The sequence below is a fragment of the Chiloscyllium punctatum genome, chromosome 2, assembly GCF_047496795.1.
Source record: "Chiloscyllium punctatum isolate Juve2018m chromosome 2, sChiPun1.3, whole genome shotgun sequence".
Lineage (NCBI taxonomy): Eukaryota > Metazoa > Chordata > Chondrichthyes > Orectolobiformes > Hemiscylliidae > Chiloscyllium > Chiloscyllium punctatum.
In genome coordinates, this window is record NC_092740.1 from 78,557,445 (window position 1) to 78,582,549 (window position 25,105).

General features: G+C 39.0%; 1 protein-coding gene across 1 annotated transcript in view; it reads left to right on the forward strand.

Moving 5' to 3' along the window:
- Nucleotides 1–25,105, forward strand: part of srfbp1 (serum response factor binding protein 1) — a 215,260-nt gene that overhangs the window by 71,265 nt on the left and 118,890 nt on the right. Inside the window, exon 3 of the mRNA XM_072584334.1 lies at nt 1,827–1,899. Coding sequence (XP_072440435.1) covers nt 1,827–1,899 — 73 coding nt within the window. The remainder of the gene's footprint in view (nt 1–1,826; nt 1,900–25,105) is intronic.

The window sequence follows — 25,105 nt, forward strand, 5'->3', positions numbered from 1 at the left end:
TTAGTAACCTCTTCAAAAAAAATTGAGAGGTTTGTCAGGCATGACCTACCTGTCATGAATCCATGCTAGCTCCTCTTGGTTAACTGAAAATCTTCAAGGTGCTAAGTTCCCCATCCTTGATTATAGACTCCAATAATTTCCCCACCATAGATATGGGGTTAACTGGTGTGTAATTCCTTGGTTTTCCTCTTTTGCCCTTAAAAATCAGAGTGATGTGTACAATTTCCAAACCAGACGGGTGACTTCTGTGCAAGACCATAAGATATAGAAGCAGAATTAGGCCATTTGGTCCATCAAGTCTGCTACACCATTCAATCACGGCTGTTCTGTTCCCTTACCTTCTCCCCATAATTCTCTTGATCCCCTTACTAATCAAGAATCTATTGAGCTCTACCTTAAATACATTTACTAACTTGGCCTCCAAAGCTCTTGCAGCAATGAGTTCCACAGACTCATCACCTTCTGGCTGAAGAAATTCCTCATTGTCTCAGTTCTAAAAGTTCACCCCTTCTCTCAAAGGCTGTGCTCTCTGGTCCTTGTCTCTCCTACGAGAAGAATTTCTGAAACTCTATTAGAATATATATAGAGCATTTACAGAGTGTTCCTCTACTTCACTTAACAAATGGAGGTGGAACTTTCAGGTCCTGGGGATTTGTCACTCTTTAGTTCCATTAAATTCCTTGTTACCGACATTTTACTTGTGTTTGTTTTATTCAGTCCCTGACCCAAGGGTTATGAGCTATTTTATTAAATGTCTGTCATTGTCCCTCAACCATCTCTTTTCCCAGTCCCATTCCTAAGATTGTCATTCTCAATCTGAATGCTAAATTCTACCATGTTATGACTGCTGTTTTCAAGGGATAATCAATTCTGAGATGATTATTAAAGCTTCCCCATTACACATTGCCAGATCAAAAATAGCCTGATCCCTGGTGGATCCACAATCTATTCTTTCGGAAATTGCCCTGAATATATTTAATGAATGCTTCCTTGTGGCTACCTCTGCTGATCCGACTATCCCAGTCTACATGAAGATAAAAGTCACCCATGAATAATTAATTTGCCTTTTTATATGCCCTTATTATCGCCTGATGTATTTTCTGCCTGACTATAAACCTACAGTTATAGAAACATTTCCAATTGTTGAGCTCCACATAGTTTTTTGTTCAATATTAATCACAAAATTGTTCTTGTTTCCTGGAATTTGACTTCGAGTGCTGTTTGCAATAGTGCTAGGACCCAGGAGTTCGAGGTGAGTGAATAAAGGTCTTTTTCAATGTTCCCATAATGTCAGCTTGCTGGATATGGCTTTTTGTACTCCACAGTCCTTTTTCAAATTGATAATGAAACAACCTGTAGCAAAACATTAGTAACTCTAAAGCTTATATTTAGTTGCTTCAGGTGGCAATGTAAATTTTATCTATTTGTTCCCCAACATTTATATATCTTCAAAGAATTTGTTGGGAAAATTGCAACTCTAAATTTTGGACCTTTCAATGCTATGTAAGTGCATATTGCAAAAGATGTTCCACACAATTATTTTTTACACCCAAGCATTTCTTTAAATTAACTGGACATATTTGTTTCACTGATAGTTCAGGAGTAACCCGCTATAACAGTGATTCAGTTGTGATAAAATCATTTGATTAAAAGAAATACCAGGATCATTCTGACATTGCAGAAAATTTGACTTACAGACTGTGACGTTGATGCATCCATTTGTTTTTACTGCAATTAAAATCTGAGGAGCAAAAGATGATTCTGTTTAATTGGGAGAAGTCTACATATTTGAACTGAAGTAATGTCTTACATTTACGTATCTGCAGGGGAGCGGAAGACGCCATCTTGAAAAATTTGCGACGTGCAGAAAGATTGCTAGAGGAAATCCACATAATGAAGGTACTGCATTCTACTTTTCTGTAGAGAAATACTGAAAACATCCCCTGCCATTGTCTCTGCATTCCCAACCAACTGAGGTTCAGCAATGTTTTTAATTAATGATAGGTTAAACCTTAGTTTGAGGACACTCCACAAACGAATTGTTGCAGAAGGAAGTTTGCAAGTTGGTTTATTAGTGGTGTTCAGATGTAGAAGAATTTTCAAAATGCACTTCCACAACACAAAATAAACAGGAATTATACTTTGCTTCAGCTTGAATGTTGTTTGACTAGATTTGGAATATTCGTAATCCCGTCTTGTTTCCCTGCAGTCATATTTGTCATTTGTCCATCCAGTTTATTTAAAGAGAGCAGAGCAGTTTGAACATTGTGTTGGCAGTCAAGTTGAGTGCAGAGTGCTGAGAATTAGTCTATTTCTAACTTTAAATTTTGAGGGACGTGAAATATCGCATGAAAAATGATACAAATTTTTACTTGGAAATGTGGAAGTGGATGACCTCATACTCTGCCTATTGCCAATGCAACACATTCCTGTTTGCTCTTTTTTTTAAATCAAACTGTTTGTATTAAACCGTCCTTGTTGAGCCTTATGTCTGTACTTTTGTATATCATTGAGACTATAATATATAATTGAGAGCAGCATTATAATTTCAGGCAAAGGTAAAGTATATTGGATTTGACTTCTATTCCAGTATCTCACTAGGTTGTGAGAGAGCTGGAAAGTGAGACTAACTGCATTTTTCTTTGAAAATGCCACTGGGTTAAATGCTTTTCTTCTGTCCTCAATATCGTGATTCTAAGATTATTGCATTTGAGTTTTCGTATAACCCACCACCTCCTTTCTTAGTGTGTGTATACTGTCTCCACACATCCTACTGAATTGACCGAATCAAGGGTTTGAATTACAAGTTCTGTTGTGGGATAAAAGACTCAATCTAGATATATAGGTAAGGAATTATTATTAAGCAACTTGAATTTTTCAAGCAGTGAATATTGTCTCAAACCTTTGGTGTATTACAATATCAGCAGGATTGTTAGAATCTTATGATATATTGAGTTGCCCCTCATCTTGTTACATGGTTAGCTTGGTAATGCCGAAGTAAGATGCTAATCAAATATTTGTTAATGTTCTTTTTTAAGATCGGAGCATTGAACAGTATTTTCTTGCAGTCCTTTTGTTTCCAGCCCAATACTGTCCAAATCCCTGTTATTTATTCAAGGCGTGTATCCTATGCAGTATGAACCCATTTATGAAGTGACCTTGAAGTTGACCACCATCACTCCAAATTCACATGCTGCCTTAAAATAACAACATTTTCTTTTAAAAAGAATGAAATTATGTGTGGTTAGGAGTGAGAGATGAGAGTGTAGTTTAATTGCAGTGTTCTGACTTGCTAAATCTCGAGTGAAATAGGAGTATGTTCAATGTCATTTAAGTTCTAAAAATAAGTTATCGATTAGGTTTCTGCCTTTCTACAACTTGTTCATTGTTCCAGGAAATATATTCTCAACAAAGGTGGAATCATGAAAGAGTGGTAGTCATACAGCACAGGAACAGACCCTTTGGTCTAACTCGTCCATGCTGGCCAAGTTCCCAAACTAAACTAGTCCCACTTGGCTCTGTTTGACCCATATCCCCTGAACCTTTTCCTATTCATGTACCTGTCTAAATGTCTTTTAAATGTTGTAACACTGCCTGCATCTACCACTTTCAATGAAGGTTCATTCCAAAACAAACCACCCTCTGTGTAAACAAGTTGCCCCTCAGGTCCCTTTTCAATCTTTCTCCTCTCCCTTTGAAAAATATGCCTCCTAGTTTTGTACTTCAGTGGCCATGAACACTTCTGCTACTCAGATGTTTGATAAATCCAAGTGACAGGCGAGTAAAGTAAGTTTCTGCTGCACAGGAATGGATGAGCTAGAGTATATTCACCATGTTTGTTCTGTCAAAATTGAAACAGTTCAACCATTGAGCCTGCTGTGCCATTTTTGTTAGTTGTAGCAGCTGTTTCCAGAATCCCACTTCCCTAGTTTTACTGTATTCACCAAATATGCAACACTCAATCATGTAAATGCCTTAACTGACATTGACATTTACATTGCTCTAAATTCTACATCCTCTCCAACTTTTGTATGAGAACTTTCTATTTCTGGATTGAGTTTTAGTGATTAGCTCAAATTCCAAGTTTATTTTTCTTGGTTACAGATTTTCCTTAGAGAAAATAGGCATTTCCCTTCTACCCATTGATTTTGTCGAAACTAGATCTTGGATACATCTGAGTGACTTTACAGTCAACCTTCTTTATATTGTTGATTATTAACATATTCCACCAGGTGCAAAAACTCGGATAAATCTGCTACTGATGTTCCATTTTGATTTGATTTCCGTAACACAATTTTAAGACTGATACTCAGCGCCTATCTTTACATAAATCAGGTTCATCCATGGTGAACATCAATTGGAAAAAGTGCTGAGAATGGCCAAGGTACAGAACATACTCTGGGTGGTGAGCATCAATTACTGACATCAGTGGTTCAGTGGTACCACTACTGACCAAGCTGATTGAAGGTCATAGCTGTTAGTTTGGTGAGGGTATCAATAGGAGGGAAAAATCTACTTTACCTCATTCTCACCAATTTGCCTGTTGCAGATTAATCAGCCCTTTAAAGTATTCATACCAGTAGCCAGTGTATAGTTCTTGCAGAAACAACATCCTGTCGTCATATTGAGAATACCCTCCACTAGGTTGTGTGGCACAACCATCGAATGAAATGAGACAGACCTTAAATATATCTAACAACAATATACCATGAATTTGCAAGGTTTTGCAAGCCGTCTGCAGCAATTGAATTATATTTAACCACAATCTTCAACCTCATGGCCTGGCATATCCCTTACTCTGCTGTTATCATTTAAACTGTTGGACCAACCCTGGTTCAATGAAGTGTGCACTACGTTATGGCAGAAGCAGTAAAATGCACACCTTAAAGTAAATCTCAACCTGCTAATATTACACCATCACAGGTTTACCTGGGCCCAAGAATGCCATTGATAGAGTAATTCCTGATTTCTGTTAAAGGGCTCCTGCCCGAAACATTGATTTTCCTGCTCCTCGGGTGCTGCCTGACCTGCTGTGCTTTTCCAGCATCACTGTAATCTTGACATTGATAGAGGAAGCAATCCCACAACCAACTGATCAGGTATGAGCTCAGCTGCCATGCCACATCATTTTTGTGAATGGTAATGGAGAATTAAACAATTAACAGGCGATGGGGAGGCCACCACATACATGGTAACATCGGAATGAAGAACAGGAGTAGACCGTTTGACCCTTCTAGCCTTCTCAGTTATTGAATAACATCATGCTAATCTGGTTGTGGCTTCATCCCTGCAGTGGTGTCTAGCCCTAATAACCAATGAATCCCTTATTAGTCAATCCCTCTTCCTTAGAATTATTCAATGACACCATATTCCCCATGCACCACCTGTCTTAAATATAAAACAATTTATTTTAAAACCATGGTCCTAGTTCTTAGTGCATCTGTTAAAAAAAAAACAAGATTGAAATATTTGCAACCATCAGCCAGAAGGGCCATCTCTGCTTCCTCCTGATGTCTCTAGAATCATAAGTGCCAGTCTTCAGCCCATTTGGATTGATTGCACATGATATCAATGGTGAAGACAAAAGGCACTGACAAAAATTTACAAGTAGTATTGTACTCCAGAATTAGCAGAATAGCAATACAGCTACAAAACTACCACACTAACATTAATGTGAGAAATTAGCCAGGTATATACTGTTCACATAAAGCTTGACAAATCAAACCTAGAATTTACTGCCTCATCAGTTTACTGTCAATGACATGCAAAGGGGTGTAAGGTATTATTGACAATGCTACCAAGTAGCACTGAAAACAGCACTGACCCCCAATTCAGGTTCTGCCAGAGCCATGCAGCACATTACAGCCTTCTTTCAAAAGAACTGAAGTCCAGAGGTGAGGTCAGAGTAACTGCCCTTGATTCAAGGCAAAATTTGACCCAAGTCTAACATCATAACTGATGATATTGGAAATCTGGAGATGTCTGTCCATTGGTTAGAGTAATAGTTAGCACAAATGGGATATGATTGTGGTTATTGGAGGTCAATTATTTCAATCCTAGAACATCATTGCAGGAATTCCTTAGGGTAATTTCTCAATCCAATCATCAGCTTATTGATTTTTCCCTCTATTGTTAGATTTAAACTCGGGATGTTTGCAGATGATTATGCAACATTTTGTACCATTCCTGGCTCCTCAGATGTTGAAATATTCTGTGTCCATTTGCAGACACAAATGCCAGGCAATGACCATCACCATCACTTGGCTATCAATGGGGTTTCCATTGCTGAATTCCCTACTGTCAACATTCTGGGTTATCAATGACTAGACATTTCACTGGACAACCATTCAAATACTGTGGCTACAAGAGCACAGTGGCAATGGTGTGTATCGTGTATAAGGTGTGCTGCCTTTAAGAATACGGATTTGTCTTGGCAACAGGGCCTACCTTGACATTTGTAAATGCAAAATATTGCAAATCTATAAAGCTGAACTAAAATCAGTGTATGCTGGAGAAATTCAGCAAATCTGACAGCACCTGAGGAGAGAGAATAGAGTTCGCACTTTGAATCCATTTTGACTCTTTTCCATCTCCAAAGAACAGTCAAACTGGACTCGAGTAGTTAACAACAGCTCCAATTGTCACACTGGTCAAGTCCTAAAGGACAGCGACAGATGGTGAGGGAATCAACAAGAGGAAAAGACACACTTGATTTCATCCTCATTAGTCTGCCTGCCATAGCTGCATAAATACATGAAAATGCTGATAAAAGTGACCGTAGTCCTTGTGAAGATGAAAGTCCGACCTTCACATTGAGGATACCTTGCTTCGTGTTGCTTGGCAATATGACTGTGCTAAATGGGACACATCTGGCAACTCCAGTCTGTGCATCCATAAGATGTTGTGGGCTATCAGCTACAGCAGAAGCATATTCCAACCCAATCTACAACATCATGGCCCAGATACAATGACCATCAAGCCAGAAGTCAGCCTTGGTTCAGTGGAAAATGCAAGAGGGCATGCCAGGAGCAGAACCAAGCCGACCCAAAAATGAAATATTAGTCTCGTGAAGCTACAAAAAGAAAGACTGCCTATGCTGTTTGGCATGAAAGTAGCAAGTGATAGAGCTCAGCAATGCCACAATTAATAATCAGATATAAACTTAGCAGTCCTGCTACATTAAGTGGTGAATGGTGATGGACAATTAAACAACTTGCTGAAGGAGGAGATTCCTCAATGATAGAAATGTCCGGCATATAAGTACAAAAAGCAAAGTTGAATAATTTGCAACAATCTGCAGTCAGAAGTCCAAGTGGATGATCCATCCTTGCCTCCTCCATCAGTCCTCAACACCCAGGTGCCAGACGTCAATCAGTTTGATTCCATTCATAAGGTATCAAGCAACAGCCAGAGACACTGGATACTGCAAAGGCTGAGCCTTACAACATTCCAGCAACAATACTGAAGTTTTCGGCTCCAGAATTTTGTGCGATCCAAGCTGGTCCAGTACAGTTTCAGTGCTGGTATCTACAAAATAACGTGGAAAATTTCCCACGTATGCCCTGTGCACAAAAAACACCCTAAATCCAATACAGGCAATCACTGCCATATCTTTCAACTCTCAACCATCAGTAACGTGATGGAAGTCATCAACAGTACTATCAAATAGCATCTGCTCAGTGACACCCAGTTTGAGTTCTGCCAGGGCCACTCCGCTCCTGACCTCTCTCAGCCTTGGTCAGTGAGCCTGACTTCAGTGTTAGGCAAGTTGTTGGAAGGAATCCTGAGGGACAGGACTTACATGTATTTGGGAAGGAAGGACTTTGGGAATTCGTGTCTCACTAACTTCATTACATTTTTTTGAAGAAATAACAAAGAAGATTGATGCAGGCAGAATAGTGGACATGAGTTATGTGGACTTCAGTGAGGTGTTCAACATGATTCTGCATGGTAGACTGCTCAGTGAGGTTAGATCACATGGAATGGACGAAGAACTAGTTATTCGGATGTAGAACTGATTCAAAGGTAGGAGGCAGAAGCTGGTGTTGGTGTTAGTGGGTTGCTTTTCAGATTGGATGCCTGTGATCAGATGTGTGCTACAAGGGTCGGTGCTGGGTCCACAGCTTTTTGTTATTTATATAAATGATTTGGCTGTGAACGTAGGAGATATGGTTAGTAAGTTTGCAGATGACACCAAAATTGGTGGTATCATGGACAGCAAAGAAGGTTACCTCAGAGTACAATGGGACTTTGATCCAATGGGATGAGCAATGGCAGATGTTTCATTTTAGATAAATGTGTGGTGTTCCATTTTGGAAAGGTATATCAGGGCAGTTAATACATTTAATAGTAAAGTTCTGGGGAGTGCTGCTGATCAAAGAGACCTTGGAATGCAGGTTCATAGTTTCTTGAAAGTGGAGCCACAGGTAGACAGGATAGCAAAGGCAGTGTTTGGTAGGCTTGTCTTTATTGGTCAATGCATTTAGTATAGGATTTGGAAGGTCATGTTGCAGCTGTACAGGAGATTGGTTAGGCCATTTTTGGAATACTGTGTTCAATTCTGGTCTCTCTGCGTTAGGAAGAATGTTATGCAACTTAAAAGGGTTCAGAAAACATTTGCAAGGATGTTGCCAGAATTGGAGGGTTTGAGGTATAGGGAGAGGCTGAATTGGCTGGGACTATTTTCTCTGGAGCATTGGAGGCTGAAGGACATTAGAGAATCATGAGAGGCGTGGATAGAATAAATAGATACATAGACAAAGTTTTTTCAACAAGGGGTTGGGGTGTCTAAAACTAGAGGGTGCAGGTTTAAGGTGAGAGGGGAAAGATTTAAAAGGGACCTAAGGGGCAATTTTTTTCAAGCAGAAGGTAGTGCATGTATGGAGTGAACTCCCAGAGAAAGTGATGGAGGCTGGTACAATTACAGCATTTGAAAGGCATCTGGATGGGTTTATGAATAGCAAGGGTTGAGAAGAATATGGGCCAAATGCTGCCAAGTAGGACTAGATTAATTTTGGATATTTGGTCATCATGGACAAGTTAGACTGACTATACAACTGTGTGACTCAGTGGTCCAAATGTGGACATAACAGGCTGAATTCCAGCCATGTATTGAAAGTGAGTGCCCCTGACATCCATGGCAATATTTGACGGAGTATGGCATCAAGGACCCCAGCAAAACTAAAATCAGTGGGAATTGGGACAATCTGTGCTGGTTGGAGTTATGCTTGCCCCAAAGCAAGATGGTTGTAGTTTGTGGAAGTCCATCATCTCAGCTCCAGGCCATCTCTGTAAGAGTCCCTCAGGGTAGTATCCTAGGTCCAACCATCTTCAGCCCTTTACTTTCACACCATCATAAGGTCAGAAGTGGAGATGTTCGGTACCATCCATAACTCTTTGGGTCATGAAGTAGTCCATATCGAAATGCAGCAAGTTCTGGACAATACGTAGTCCTGGGCTGAAAAGTAGCAAACACCATTCCTGTCATTAAAATGTCAAGCAATGACCACCTCCAACAGGGAAGAATTCAACCATCATCCCTTGACATTCAATTGCATTTTGATCATTGTGTCTCCCACAGTCATCATTCTGGGAGTTACTGTTGACCACAAACTGAGCTGGACTTGCCATACATGCAGTGGTTACAACAGCAGGTCAGAGGTTAGGAATTCTTTAGTGGGTAGATCACTTCCCGACTCCTAAAGTTTGTCCACCATCTACAATGAACAAGTCGGGAGTGTGGTGCAGGTTTGAACAGCACTCAAGAAGTTTGACACCATCCAGGGCAAAGCAGCCCACTTGATTGGCATCACATCCACAAGCATTCAGTCACACCATCACTGATGCTCAGTTGCAGCAGTATGTAGTATCTATAAGTTGTACCGTTGAAATAAATGCTGGTTCAACCCAACAATGCCCATGTCACATGAATGAATGAATGAATAAAAGACAGATACGACAGTAGGCATTTAAGGGGATATTTAAGAATACATTTAGATTCATTCCGCTAAAGGACTTGCAAATGTAGGATCCCACCATCTTTGGTTAACTAAAAAGTTAAATATAAACTCAAAATGTGCAGCAAGTCAGAAAATTGGACAGAACACTTTTTTTAAAAAAAGACTAGAATATTAATGAGGGAACACTTCGAATGCAAAGATTTGTTTCTATAGTTTCTAGTTTCAAAACTAGTAAGATTAGTTTCTATAAATGCTTAAAAAAGCAAAGGCATTGATGAAGTAGGCATTGGTCCAATAGGAAATGTTAACAGTAGTGGTAAATATGACATATCAAATTTTAACTTCCATCAGCTGATTGTTATACCTGAGACCTTCCAAGGAGGAAAGTATTTTTTCAAAAACAGGGAAACGTGGATCTAAAATGGCTGTAATGGTTACCTGACTACAGATTGAGGCAAAATGCATGAGACCCATGTTTGAACCAACCAAATTGTGCACAGGAATTATTACTTTCATTGAAAAATATTAAAACCAGGTGACAAAGTTTACATCAAGAAATTTGCATGGCCTGTATTAATGCGTGTTTTGATGATTTCACATCCTGGGAGATGGAAGGCTCCCTAATAGGCTTGGAAAGGCAATAGAGTTGGACTTGGGAAACACACTGGACTACTTAAATTGTTGCTTTTGAGCAGCAGAGAGACGTCAAATGGATTCTTAGATGAGAAGTGGAAGACTTTGTCCCTTTCTGTCTCGGTCTCTGCCTCTGTCTCTTTCTGCCTCTCCGTCAACAACTAACCAATGAGCTCTCAGGTTAAAAATCTAATACCTCAGGAGCTCTAAGTACTTGTTCCTATCTGAACCAGACATTGTCCCCTTTTAAGCTTATAACTGTGTTTGATGTTTGTTTCTGTTGTTTTGTTTTTCTCTGGGTTAGATAATAAAATTCTTGTTTCGTTCACTTCAGAGAATTAACTCGTTAATTGTGATCAATTGATTATGTCTTTAATTGCCATGTGATGGCTGTGTGTGGAATAGAAATGAAAATATTTGTGTGAACAACCTTGAGGGGGTTAAAAGGAGGGGGGGGGGGGTGCAATTCCACATCTTCTTTTGATTATTATTTCCCCATACTCTTTTATTATAATGAAAAATATGACGATGGCAAAGCTTTTGAACAGTTATTTTTCAATTGTGCAGTATTACCTGTAATTCCTTTAGTGGAAATTAGTGCAGAGATGTAGAAAGTCAAGAAAATGGCAATCACCAATATGCAGGTGGACTGGGTAAATAATGATGCTAGTGGATCTAAAGAAAGGGAATTCATGGAATGCTTACAGGATGGCTTTTTGGAACAGCTTGTCATGGAGCCCACAAGAGAACAGGCTATTCTGGACCTAGTGCTTTGCAATGAACCAGACTCTATAAAAGATCTTAAAGTAAGGGAACCCTTAGGAAGTAGCGACCATAATATGGTAGAGTTCAGTCTGGAGTTTGAAAGGGAGAAGGCAAAATCTGATGTAATGGTGTTACAGTTGAATAAAGGTAATTATGAGGGCATGAGAGAGGAACTGACTAAAATAGACTGGAAGCAGAGGCTAACCGGGAAGACAGTAGAGCAAAAATGGCAGGAGTTTGTAGGTATAATTGAGGACACTGTACAGAGGTTCATTCCCAAGAAAAGAAAGATTAACCGGGGAGGGATTAGACAACCTTGGCTGACAAAGGAAGTCAGGAAATGTATTAAAGAAAAAGAGAGATCCTATAAAGTGGCTAAGAACAGTGGGAAATCAGAAGATTGGGAAGGATACAAAAGCAAACAGAGGATAACAAAGAGAGTAATAAGAAATGAGAGGATCAAATATGAAGGTAGGCTAGCCAGTAATATTAGAAATAATAGTAAAAGTTTCTTTCAGTACATAAGAAACAAACGACAGGCAAAAGTAGACATTGGGCCACTTCAAACTGATGCAGGAAGCCTAGTGATGGGAGATAAGGAAATAGCAGGAGAACTTAACAAGTACTTTGCGTCAGTTTTCACAGTGGAAGACATGAGTAATATCCCAAAAATTAAAGGGTGTCACGGGGCTGAGTTGAGTATGGTTGCCATTACGAAAGAGATAGTGCTAGAAAAGTTAAAAAGTCTTAAAATTGATAAATCTCCTGGCCCTGATGGGATACACCCTAGAGTTCTGAGAGAGGTGGCTGAGGAAATAGCAGAGGCATTGGTTGAGATCTTTCAAGAGTCACTGGAGTCAGGAAAGGTCCCGGATGATTGGAAGATGGCTGTAGTAACCCCCTTGTTCAAGAAAGGATCAAGGCAAACGATGGAAAATTATAGGCCAATCAGCTTAACCTCGGTTGTTGGTAAAATTCTAGAATATATCATTAAGGATGAGGTTTCTAAATTCTTGGAAGAGCAGAGTCTGATTAGAACAAGTCAACATGGATTTAGTAAAGGGAGGTCATGCCTGACAAACCTGTTGGAATATTTTGAAGAGGTAACAAGTAGGTTAGACCAGGGAAACCCAGTGGATGTGGTCTATCTAGACTTTCAAAAGGCCTTTGATAAGGTGCCACACGGGAGGCTGCTGAGCAAGGTGAGGGCCCATGGTGTTCGAGGTGAGCTGCTGGGATGGATTGAGGATTGGCTGTCTAACAGAAGGCAGAGAGTTGGGATAAAAGGTTCTTTTTCAGAATGGCAGCCGGTGACTAGCGGTGTCCCGCAGGGTTCGGTGCTGGGACCACAGCTGTTCGCATTATATATTAATGATTTGGATGAGGGAACCGGGGGCATTCTAGCGAAGTATGCGGATGATACGAAGTTAGGTGGACAGGCAGGTAGTACTGAGGAAGTGGGGAGGCTACAGAAGGATCTAGACAGGTTGGGAGAGTGGTCCAGGAAATGGCTGATGGAATTTAACGTGAGCAAGTGCGAGGTCTTGCACTTTGGCAAAAAGAATAAAAGCATGGACTACTTTCTAAATGGTGAGAAAATTAATAAAGCCAAAGCACAAAGGGATCTGGGAGTGCTAGTCGAGGATTCTCTAAAGGTAAACATGCAGGTTGAGTCTGTGATTAAGAAAGCGAATACAATGTTGTCTCTTATCTCAAGAGGGTTGGAATATAAAAGCAGAGCTGTACTACTAAAACTTTATAAAGCTCTGGTTAGGCCCCATTTGGAGTACTGTGTCCAGTTTTGGTCCCCACACCTCAGGAAGGACATACTGGCACTGGAACGTGTCCAGCGGAGATTCACACGAATGATCCCTGGAATGACAGGTCTAGCATACGAGGAACGGCTGAGGATACTGGGATTGTATTCGTTGGAGTTTAGAAGATTAAGGGGAGACTTAATAGAGACGTACAAAATAATACATGGCTTGGAAAAGGTGGATGCTAGGAAATTGTTTCTGTTAGGCGAGGAGAGTAGGACCCTTGGACACAGCCTTAGAATTAGAGGGGGTCATTTCAGAACAGAAATGCGGAGACATTTCTTCAGCCAGAGAGTGGTGGGCCTGTGGAATTCATTGCCACAGAGTGCAGTGGAAGCCAGGACGCTAAATGTCTTCAAGGCCGAGATTGATAGATTCTTGTTGTCTAGAGGAATTAAGGGCTACGGGGAGAACGCTGATAAGTGGAGCTGAAATGCGCATCAGCCATGATTGAATGGCGGAGTGGACTCGATGGGCCGAATGGCCTTACTTCCACTCCTATGTCTTATGGTCTTATGGTCTTAAGTGGCACTGAGCAAATTGTTGCAGCTGCAGGTTATCAAGTCCCTCTGTTTGGACTTCACACGAGAATCTTAAAAGAATTGGTTAGTGAGATAGTTGATGTGTTGGTGTTAATTCAGCTTAACATCTATCATAGGTATATTACTAAAGCGGTTATATATTCGGACAGTTAGAAAAATTCAAGGTAAATCGGCAAAGTCAACATGATTTTGTGAAGAGGAAATTATGTTTAACCAATTTATTTGAACTAACTGAGGCAATAGTATGTTCTATAGACAAAGGGAGACTTGATTGCACTTGGATTTTCAGAAGGTACTTGATTAGATGGTACATGAAAGGTTGTTATGAAAATAAAAGCTCATGGTGTAGGGGCAACATATAAGGCATCTTCATTTAAATTCTGTTCCTGAAAGTTGTGACCTTATGTGAGAAGACTTTAAGTGAAGCATCGATTCCCATAGGAAACAATGTTAATACTGGAGTTAGGTTCTATAAGGCTTTTCTTGGAAGAAAAGTATTATACTTCTAAGTTCAAATACCTGTACTTCAAATGGCTAAATTCTTGTTCTGGTAAATGAAGTAACTCTTAAAATTAAACAAATATAAAAATGTATCAAAAAACATTCTGAGGTACTGTTAGCTTCATCTGGTGGCAAACGATGGTAGGTGCAGCAGGACACTGAAGACCACCTGCACAATGGACTTCTACCACTAGATGGAAGTCAGGGCCTCATTTTGAATTTGGGAGGGAGGCGAGGAGCCAGCAACAAATGGGAAACCAGACGTGGAACCTAAAGTTAGGAATTAGGCTAGGGGTGGTGGATAAAGTGAGAAATAAAGCTTGGGGTGAGGGAAAATGGAAAAAATAAGCCCCAAGGTGGTGGGAGGTGTTAGAAATGTGAGAAATGATGCTTGGAGAAGAACGAAGGAGTGAGTGGGTAGACAGGATGAAATTGCTGCACAGTTCGTTATGATCCTGGTTGATCATTCAACTCGAGCCTGTACCTGCTTATCCCTGTATTGTTTGATCTCTTTAGCCCATGTGCTTTATCTAGCTTTTAAAATCATACAATGTTCTGGTCTTGACTTCTTTCTGTATCAAATTTCACAGGCTTTTAACTCTCTGGGTGAAGAGATTTCTCCTCTTCTCGACTGTAAATGGCTTATTCTGTGTCTTCAATTGTGACCCTGGTTCCAGACTCCCTGCTTATCAGGGATATCCTTTCCTGTATCTGGCTCTAATAGAGTTTTTTCGGTTTCTATGAAATCCCCCTTCTCATTCTTCTGTACTTGAGCAAGTACAATTCTAACGGATTCAACCTCTCCTCATATGTCAGTCCCGCCATCTCAGGAATCAGTCTGGCAAACTTCCACTGCACTCCTATAGCAAGAACATCCTTCCTCAGGTAAGGAGATCAAAATTGATGTAATATTCCAGATGTAGTCTCAACAATGCCCTGTGTAAAACATCCCTGTTCCTGTAATCGAATTCTCTCACTACGAATGGCGACGTACCATATGCCACTCTTATCCTCTGCTGCACCCGCATGCTTGCTTTCAGCGACTCATGTACGTGACCGCCCAGGTCTCATTGTACATTCCCCGCCCTCAGTTTATTGCCAACATTCTTATTTGCCACTAACCTGCCTTCCTGATTTTACTACCAAAGTGAATAACCGCATATTATATTGCATCTACCATGCATTTGCCCAATCAGCTTGTCCAAATCACGCTAAAACATCTGTGCATTCTCCTCACAGTTTGCCCTCTCACCCAACTTTGTGTGTTCTGCAAATTTGGAAATGTTACATTTAGTTTCCTCATCTTAATCATTAATATTTTTCCTGGATCCTAGCACTATTCCCTACCCTACTCCACTAGTCATTGCCTACCATTTGGTAAAAAAAGATCCATTTATTACTCCTTTTTGTTTACTGTCTGCTAACCAGTTTTCCATCCATCTCAATGCACTTTAATTTTATGTGCTGATTTCTTGTTGAAAGCCTACTGAAGGTCCAAATAAACCATATCCCCGCTTCATCTATTCTAGTTGCATCCTCAAAGAATGGCAGTGGATTTGTTGATTATTTGATCCTGCCACTGTTTTCCAAATTTTCCACGTTGTCCTAGACCTGGTAATATGCAGCAAGATAATCGATAACCTCATAGTAAAGAAGCCTCTAGATATCAGTTATCATAACAGGGTAGAATTTAATTTTCAATTTGAAGGGGATTGGTATGGTCTAAGACTAAATCTAAATAAGCATGATTGTAAGGGAACAAATGCAGAATTATCTGAAGTGAAATGAAAACTATATTCGAAGTTAAAACGGTCAAGTTGTCGTGGTGGGCTTTTACAGCTATGTGCAGGATGCATCATCCCTGTTAAATAAATTGAAACCAAATCTGCACAATTCTGTGAAGGTTAGTGGCAAATTAGAACATTGGCCGGATTTTAAGAACCAGCAAAGAATGATTTTACTAAAGACGGGACAAAATTAGAGTGAGCGAAAATAAGTTAGAAATAGAAACACTGATAATAAAAGTATCTACAAGTACTTAAAAAGGAAACCAGTAACAAAATCGAGTGTTGACCATCTTGTGAATGAATCTGTAAGCTAATAAATGGAAACAAGAAAATGGAGAAGTGTTGAAGAGATATTTTATATCTTTGTTTTTAAGTTTTCTACAGTAAACAATCCCTATAGATCCGTTAAAATCATCACCTAAACCAAAGAGAGTAACTTGAAACAATTAGGGATGGAGTACTCCAGCTGAAGCCAGTGGGTTAAGTTTTAACAGATGAAGTTGAGTAGGTGAGAGATTGCAAATTACTGAAACCATCAGAAATAGGTTCAAAATTATTCCCAGTATCTGATTTATTCTATACCAGTCAAAGGTTGGAGACATGTCAGTCTTGCAGTGTTGGTAGATCCAAAATATTTAATGATGTAGTTTGATGTAAATTCAAATTCAATTCAAATCCCAATTTAAATCCAAGACCTTACTATCTTTCATGACAACTGTTTTCTTATAATGAAAAACAAATGGTGAATGAGTGATATAACACTAAACTATAATGAATAGCTTAGGCTAAAAGTAGATACTGTGACAACCTCTTGTGGTTAAGATGGCAATAAGCTACTTGTTTTGCAGTTGTGACTCCAGATTGTTTTAACGTGCAGTAAATATAAGAAACGGTGATCCTGAAATAAATATTTACCAATGAACTTTCTTTGGCTTTGCTCTGTTCAGTTTGAGAAAATAAAAGATGGGCCAAAAATTCTCAACACTTTCTCCTCTATCCCATCACTATAGATTTTTACTTAATGCCTTTTCTTTACAGAAATAAATCTTATTGCATCTAGAGCATTTCAACATATTTTCTCAACATCCTGTTTAGAGGCATTATTGCATCCCTTTGGGCCAGTAAGACTTGAAACTGGGCCTCCTGGCTCAGAGATTGGGATAATACCATTGTATCAGAAGAGCTCTCCGAAGTTCTTCAATATTGTTCAATTTAACTAACTAGCATGCAGATGGAAAAAAAAGTCTTTCAGTTTCACTCATCATTTATTAATTCCTAATTTCGAACATTGTCTTGCCTCTCCACCCCACCTTCCCCACAAAATTGTATCTGAAGCCTTCATTCCATTGATTTGATTATTTCCATGGAGCTCAGCCAATCCCTTTTGACAGATTTCGATTTATGGCATTAGTTTTTGAAAATTGTTTTTGTCCTACTTTTTGTTTTGATTATATAATTGCAGAAGATAACCCATTTCCTTATGCTGATAGTTCTAGAAGAAAATGTTATACAAGCCTAAGCAGTCCAATTTCACTGCCTTTGTTAAGGCAAGGCTTTTGGGAAGATGCTGAAGTGATTCATAAGAACAGTATGATCTACCTTGTTGTTTTCACTTTGAAATCTGATGTTTATTATGGCAATGCAAAGAGTACGTCCAGTGGTTAGAAAAGAACATGGTGTTTCACAAATATTACCATGTTAACTAATAGCAAGCAGATTACCCTTTTTTTAAAATAAAATCCAGTTAATTGACCTTGACCTTTTGGTGTGTTGCACAGTCGTTCTGTAAACTATTTTTGTCACCTAAGCTGCTTTTTGGAGGATAGCATGTTTCTATATTCTTCAGATAAAAATGACAAGTGTCCAAAAGCCAGGAATGTTGGCACTGGATGGAAAACCAAAGCTGCTAATGTGATAAACATGAGAGATGAATTTGGCTTGACTGACAGGAACGCCCCAGGAAGGGAATAAAAATGATTAAAAGGTTATTTTGTTTTAATGTTGAGACAAAGTTAACAAGATATGGAAAAAGAAAATGTAGGCAACAGCGACTGATCACAATATTTATTTCACAAGCAATGGACAGTTAAGATAGTCAATGAAAAGGTGTACAGAACGAACTCTGACTTTAAAAAGTATCCATTGCAAGGCAGTGCTTAAAGTCCACTGATTTTCCTTCATATCTCCCCTCATACAGGTTCATATCAACTCTATTTAGCTTTGTATGATGAGTGGAGAAAAGGAATTGTCTATTTAGGTAAGGTGTTTTGTGGCCAAGTTTAACTAAAGCATTAACTGTTAAGGAATAAAAGTTCTTTCAAGACAAATAAAGTTGGCATCTGTACCTTTAAACACAATCTATGGAATTTTGGTGGTAAAGGCAGTAGTTAAGACATGCAGTGCTAGATGATTTGAGCTCCAATTATTGTTAAGAGAACAATTCTTAACTGGCATTGTTTTTGATCTCTGTATCCCTAGATTGCTGGGAATATTGGCCAGTGATTCCAATTCTATATATAAGCTGAAAGAATTCTTCACTACTTCAAACTGAATTAGGTTTGTGTAATTAAAGCATTTTCAGTATGGCGTATTCCATATGCTATAACTGTACCAACAAGCCAGTTATACTGAGGAAGTTTTTTTCCTTTTGGTTCTGCACCTTTCTGTGGAAATGTAGTTAAAATTTAGTTAAAGATGGGTAGCACTCGTGACCTTTAGTGTTTGTACTTCAGGTGAACATTCATGAACTGTTACAGTTGTTTGGTAGAGAGTTCAGGATTTTGATCTAGCAATGACGTCGTATGTGACTTAAAGGAGAACGTGGGTATTGGTATTCCCATGCATTTGCTGCTTGTTATTTTAGTTGTTGATGATCATAGTTTCAGGAGCTACTATCAGAAAGTCTTGGCAAATTATTGTGCATTTTGTAGATGGTATACACTCTAGCCATGCAATGTGAATGAATGTTTAAGTTGCTGAGTAGTTATTAATCAAGTGGACATTTTTGAGTTGAATTTTGAGTATGGTTGTAGCTGTGGTCATTCCAGGCAAGTGGAGAGTACTTGCGAGTTGTCTTGTGGATAGTGGTGAGGTTTATGGAGTCGTGCAAACTTTGACCTAATTTGGAATTTTGATATTTGTGTGTCTGATCCAGTTGCTTTTCTAGTCAATGGTTATCCTCAATCTGTTGATAGTGGGATATTAGTGATAGCAATACCATTTGAAGGTTATAGTGAGACAGTTAAGTTCCCTTTTAATGAAGATGATTACTTTGTCATTTAAGCGTGCAGATCATTCCACTATAATGGGTGTTTCGTCAACGCAAATTTGCTGTAACCCGTTTGATGAATATCAGATGCTGTTTCTAAAGAGTGAACTTTTAAAATGTGCATTGGATGTAGCACGATCACTTCGCCAACACTTTAAGCGTTATTTGTATTGAGCGATTCTTGTATAGCACAGGAACATGACAATTACGCTATAGAAGAAATGACTAACCAGTAACTAACCAAAGCCAACTATGCATCAGCCAAGCCTCAATGCTATCAAAGTCTTAGTTCATATGACGTGGACTGCACCATTATCAGAGTAATTGCTAAGGGGGTGAATATTACAGTCACTAGCAACATCCTCACTCTTAACTTTGTATAGAAGGGAATATCATTTAATTGATAACGCGACTGAATGCCTTAGGATTGAGGTGAGTAGTTTTCTGGAATCACAACTATTTTCATTGTGATAAAGTCTTTTTTAATCCCCAATGACCTAACTTTAGTACTGTTCCTTATTGCCATACTAAGATAACCGGCAGCCATTGATATCTCCAGATTTCTGTTGTATTTTTGTGGGAATGAGGCCTTTGATTGAGTGGTCCTGGCGTGAGAGTTACTTGTGAATAGGTGCTGTTTGTTAGAACTGTTGATGGCATTTTCGTCAATTCACTAATGATTGTCAATAATTGCCCAAATTTGGCTTGCATTTTGTGGGCAAACATTCCTAGGCATTTTCTGTATTGTCAGTTGCAACTTAGCAAAAGGTGCAACTACTGTACCTTTTGAAGCACAAGCCATCAACATTACAACTAATCTTGTTGGCTCTGCATCCTTTGCTGTATCCAGTGCACTCAACCATATCTAGGCGTTAGGTGGAATGGATCAAATTGGCTGAAAACTAGCACTTCTGCTGGGCACCTCAGGAGGTGGCCACGACGGATCATCTGGTCAGTTCTTTTGCCTGGAGATAGTTTGCAATTATCTTTTGTATCTTTGTGGGTACGGATGATCACGCAGCCTTTTCCTCACATGAGTTGCTTAACCAGTGATTCATTGCTAAATTTGCAGGATTCCACTGTTTTTCCTTTGGTTGAGGGGCTATTTAATTCTGTCAATGCCATACTGCCTTCACCATTTAGCTTGCATTTGTCCTTGCACGCTTTGCAAGAATCTTTGTTGAGCCAACTTGGTTATTTGGCTGGTTGACCAACTATAACCTTTATTTTGTGGTCTATTCATTAAGGTATTAAAAACGAGTAGTTGCAACATTCTAATAGTTTTGCACCCTCTAGTTAACACAATGGACACAAAATGCAACTCTCCTTAATATTATCTGACAAATGCTTCAATCTTCCGTTCCTTTAATAAATCTGTAAATGGTAGTTATGTTTATTGTTTATAAATGGCCTCAGAACTTGCTACAAGCACAACCTCTAATCAGCTATCCGAAGCCTTAAAACTCTTCTGTCCCAATGATTTGAAGTTATGAATCGAAAAGAATGAAAAGTTTATTCACTGTACTATTTACCTGTCCTGAGTTGAAAATTTAAACTTCTTATTGTGGAGATCCTTCAGTTTGTATGGAATTAACCTGGTGGAGACATAACATCAGAGATTTACAATTTAAAGTATTGTGTCCTCAATTATAGAAATATTTCATAAGTGAATCCTGCTGAGGTTTTCCAGCCAGAGGAGAGTAGTGTAGACTCTATGTTAAAGAAATTGGCCCTTGTAGCACTGAATCATGCTTGTTGGAACTCCTGGGCTGTCAGTGAAGCAAGCAAGCTGAGGATGATGTTCCAGACAACATTAAAAATGCCACTTCAAAGTATCTTTTGGCTTGTCCAATGAGGAACATTCTGTCCTTCTGAACCCCTGCTAAGTGATTTTCATTTTGGGCTCCCTTTTCTCTCTCGTGTTTTCCATCTTACTCTTCTTTCTCCTTAGCTATCTTATTTCTGCCTTACTGCTATCTTGTCTCCTTCTCTTCTCCCTTGCATGTGATTAAATAAAACATTGTATGATTTTTAAAAATAATGCAAGTCAGTGTCTTTCGAAGGGTTTAAGAGGCCTGTAAATGTTAGACACCTGTGAAATTCCATGGGGTTTTCATTCACTGTTTCCTAATGCATTTGTGAAATTCACATTTGTGACCTTCCACCTCAAGTTAAAACACTGTCAGGTTATGCTATTTGTTTAAAATCTGGACATCCCATGTGATCATCAGTAATTTATTTTATCACTGGGCTGAGCTATGTGATTCAAATGGCTTAGAAGCTGAAATGTTGAAGTAATGAATTGTTAGACAATGAATATTGTTTAGAAATTTTTCCAGAAACCTTTCCAGAGTAAATTTAACTGAAATGCTTTGAGATTTATTCCTTTCAGTGTAACGTTGTAACTTATGTTAGAATTGTAGTGTTGTGATCTTTATGGGAAAACAGGCAGCTGCAGTTAATGCCTTCCTTCTGAAATTTAATCCCGTGTACCTTTTGGAATTTGATTTGGTGAACCTCTTCATGTTGTCCATGTCTGTAAAATGCTTTTGTTTGAAAACATCAGACGAAAACTTAGCCAAAGTAAATACTATTTGAATTGTGAACCCATACTTGTTAACAGAGGTTAAACAGAAATGGCATCTTTTATCACAGAACCACAGGCCTCTGGCCCCAGCCTGGAATCCAGGGAAAATTGAAAGATTGCGGTTTGGACCTCTATAATTTTCACTTTCGCTTCCTTCAATATCCTTTGAGATCTATGTGTCTTGTCAAATCCTAAGTACCAATAGCTTACCTAATAGCACCACCTCAAATTTTGACTGAATTTTGCTACTGACTAAAGTTTCTCATTTCCCCTGAGCAGGTTACATCAGAGGGAAAGTAAATGTGAGGACCATTTTGGTTGAAATAACACTAAAATGGACTATTATTTAAATGGTGAAAAATTGCAGCATGCTGCTGTGCAGAGGGACTCTGGTGTCCTTGTGCATGAATCACAAAATGTTGGTTTGCAGGTGCAGCAGGTAATTAAGAAGGCAAATGGAATATTGTCCTTCTTTGCTAGAGGGACAGAGTTTAAAAACAGGGAGGTTATGCTGCAGCTCTATATGGTGCTGGTAAAGCCAAAACTGGAGTACTGTGTACAATTTTCATCTCCTTACTTGGGAAATGATGTACCGGTACTGGATGGGGGTCAGAGAATGTTCACTTGGCTGATTCCAGATTTGAGAGGGTTGGCTCATGAGGAGAGCTTAAATAGTCTGGGACTATACTCATTGGAATTTAGAAGGATGACTGGGATCTTAACCAAGGGAGTAGGGAGAAGCAGGCAACTTGTTTCCACTGGAGGCTGAAAGTAAAACTAGGGGACATAGCCTCAAAATAAGGGGGAGCAGATTTAAGACTGAGTCGATGAGGAACTACTCCTCCCAAAGGGTTATGAATCTGCAGAATTCCCTGCCCAGTTTAGTATTGAGGGCTGCCTCATCGAAGGTTTTTAAGGCAAAGATAGATTTTTGAACAGCAAAGGAATGAAAGGTTATGGTGAGTGGGCAGGTAAGTAGAGCTGAGTCCACAAAAAGGTGAGCCATGACCTAGTTGAATGGTAGAGCAGACTCAAGGGGGCAGATGACCTACTTCCTATGTTCTAACTCCTATCAACCTAATAGATGACTTTTAACTTCAAGGAAGGATTTACTGAGGCGAATTATGATAGCTTGCTTCTGTTGGTTGGCACAACAATAATAAGATAGCACAAATTTCAAATAATCAGTGAATCATTCAGCACTGTAGGTGAAAATTTGGTCTATTGAGACCAGTCACTCTTTCAAAGAACCTGCCTGTCAGGACCTCCATAAACGTGCAAATCTTCTCATTTTCTGGTAGATATTAAATTTTCTTTCTGTTGAACTTGTTCCATCATTCTTTCTAGTTGAACAACTTGCTGCAATGAAAGTGACTTCTCTTCTCACCCCTTTTGGAAAATTAAATAGGATGCTCTGTAGAAAAAGTGGAATATGTAAATTCTTTAGAAAAAAGAATTGTTCTAGAAAAGGAAAGTTCTTAAACCATGTGGAAGGCTTAACAACCTGTTCATGCATTGTAATATTTATTCAATGTTATTTCAGTAAATGAAGCTTTGGTACCATGAGAAAGGAAAAAGAAAGTACATTTTTGTTCCACCTTTCACATGGATGTGAAAGTGCTTCAGAGATGAATAATTTTTAAATAATAGTCGCTGTTGTTTTTGCAGGCAAACACAGCTAGGTTTCACACATTGAGTTTTCACAAGCAACTTTTTTTTAAATTGCTAATCGCTGTTTGATTTTGATAGGTAAACCAGAACACTAATCGAATGGACAGAGGTCTTTTGATTTAATGTTTATCCAACAATTCAGTGCTGCCTGTAAATTAAGTTAAATTGAGCGGGTCCTGCAATGAGGGTTGAATTTACAACTTTCTGAGGAGAAAGTGAGGACTGCAGATGCTGGAAATCAGAGCTGAAAATGTGTTGCTGGAAAAGCGCCGCAGGTCAGGCAGCATTCAAGGAACAGGAGAATCGACGTTTCGGGCATAAGCCCTTCTTCAGGAATACAGTTTACAACTTTCTGACTCAAGCAAAAGCAGTACTACCCCTGAGCCAAGCTGATGCTCTGAAGAGGTCATTTGGTTCTTTGTTCCTGTACTGGGTCTCTGAAAGAGCTAGCCATTTAGTTCCATTCTCCACACCTTTTCCTTTTAAGAATAATGTTAGGCAGTTTGCTTTCACAGTAACTGGGGTTTGTTCCAGAATATAAGAAAGCAAGTAGAAATTGAAAAGCTACTAAAACGTTTAGGAATAGTCCTGCAGAAAATCTAGAAATTAGATCAGTGTGGAAGCTGTGTGGCAATATGGAAAAATCAGTAACTGGTGAATCGTGAATAAGAAATACCGAATAGTGAAAAGGAAAATGGTGTTTGGGATTATCAACAAAAATGGAAAATGACTCAGTCAAGTCTTGTTTTATTTTTGCTTGTTTTCTATTCCCTGTCTCTATTTGTACAGAATGTGGGCAACCTGTAGCTGTTTCCTGACAAACCTGCAATTCAGTGTGTCTATTTCTAGTCACTTGGCTGCTGGATATTTGCAAAGCTGCAATTCGGTACTCCATGCTCTTCACCAAAATGAAGAATACTATTGAGATGCAGCGCTAAGCTAGCATCATTAATACACTGGATAGGTTGATTAAAGGGAACACCTCTACTATATAATGCAAGTATTAGGGAAGTTTAATTTGAGAGGGCAGTTATGACATAGGTCTGTCTCAATTCTGTCTGTAGTATAAGAATCCTTCTAAAATTTGCCCTCAAACAAAACATATCTTGCAATTGTGGTCCTTAAAGAAAAATGGCACTTCAAGATAAAAGTCCATCTTATATGCCACATTCCACACCAATAAGCTTAGAGTTTGTAATAGATGTATGTTATAAACACAACCAAATATCCCAATGCTACTTTCACTGTTTTGCTATTTCCAATAATTTAACAGCCTTTGTATTTTTAAATTAATTTGACCAAACTATATTTGATTCCAGACTTAATGTTGCAGTACTGAGGGGTGTTGGCAAGACTGTGTGGAAAGTGAACTAAGAATTAATGATCTGTTTTATATAAGCGTGCATTGCTTGGGTTGTGTACTATACTCGTGCCACGTGGAAATGTGGGTTTAAATATACCTAGTGAGTTAAACCATCAGAGTGAAGTTGAGATATGTTTATTCTAATTCTGACCTTTTGAACATCCCAAATTTTAATTACTCAATTATTGGAGGCCATACTGTCATCTGTCTGG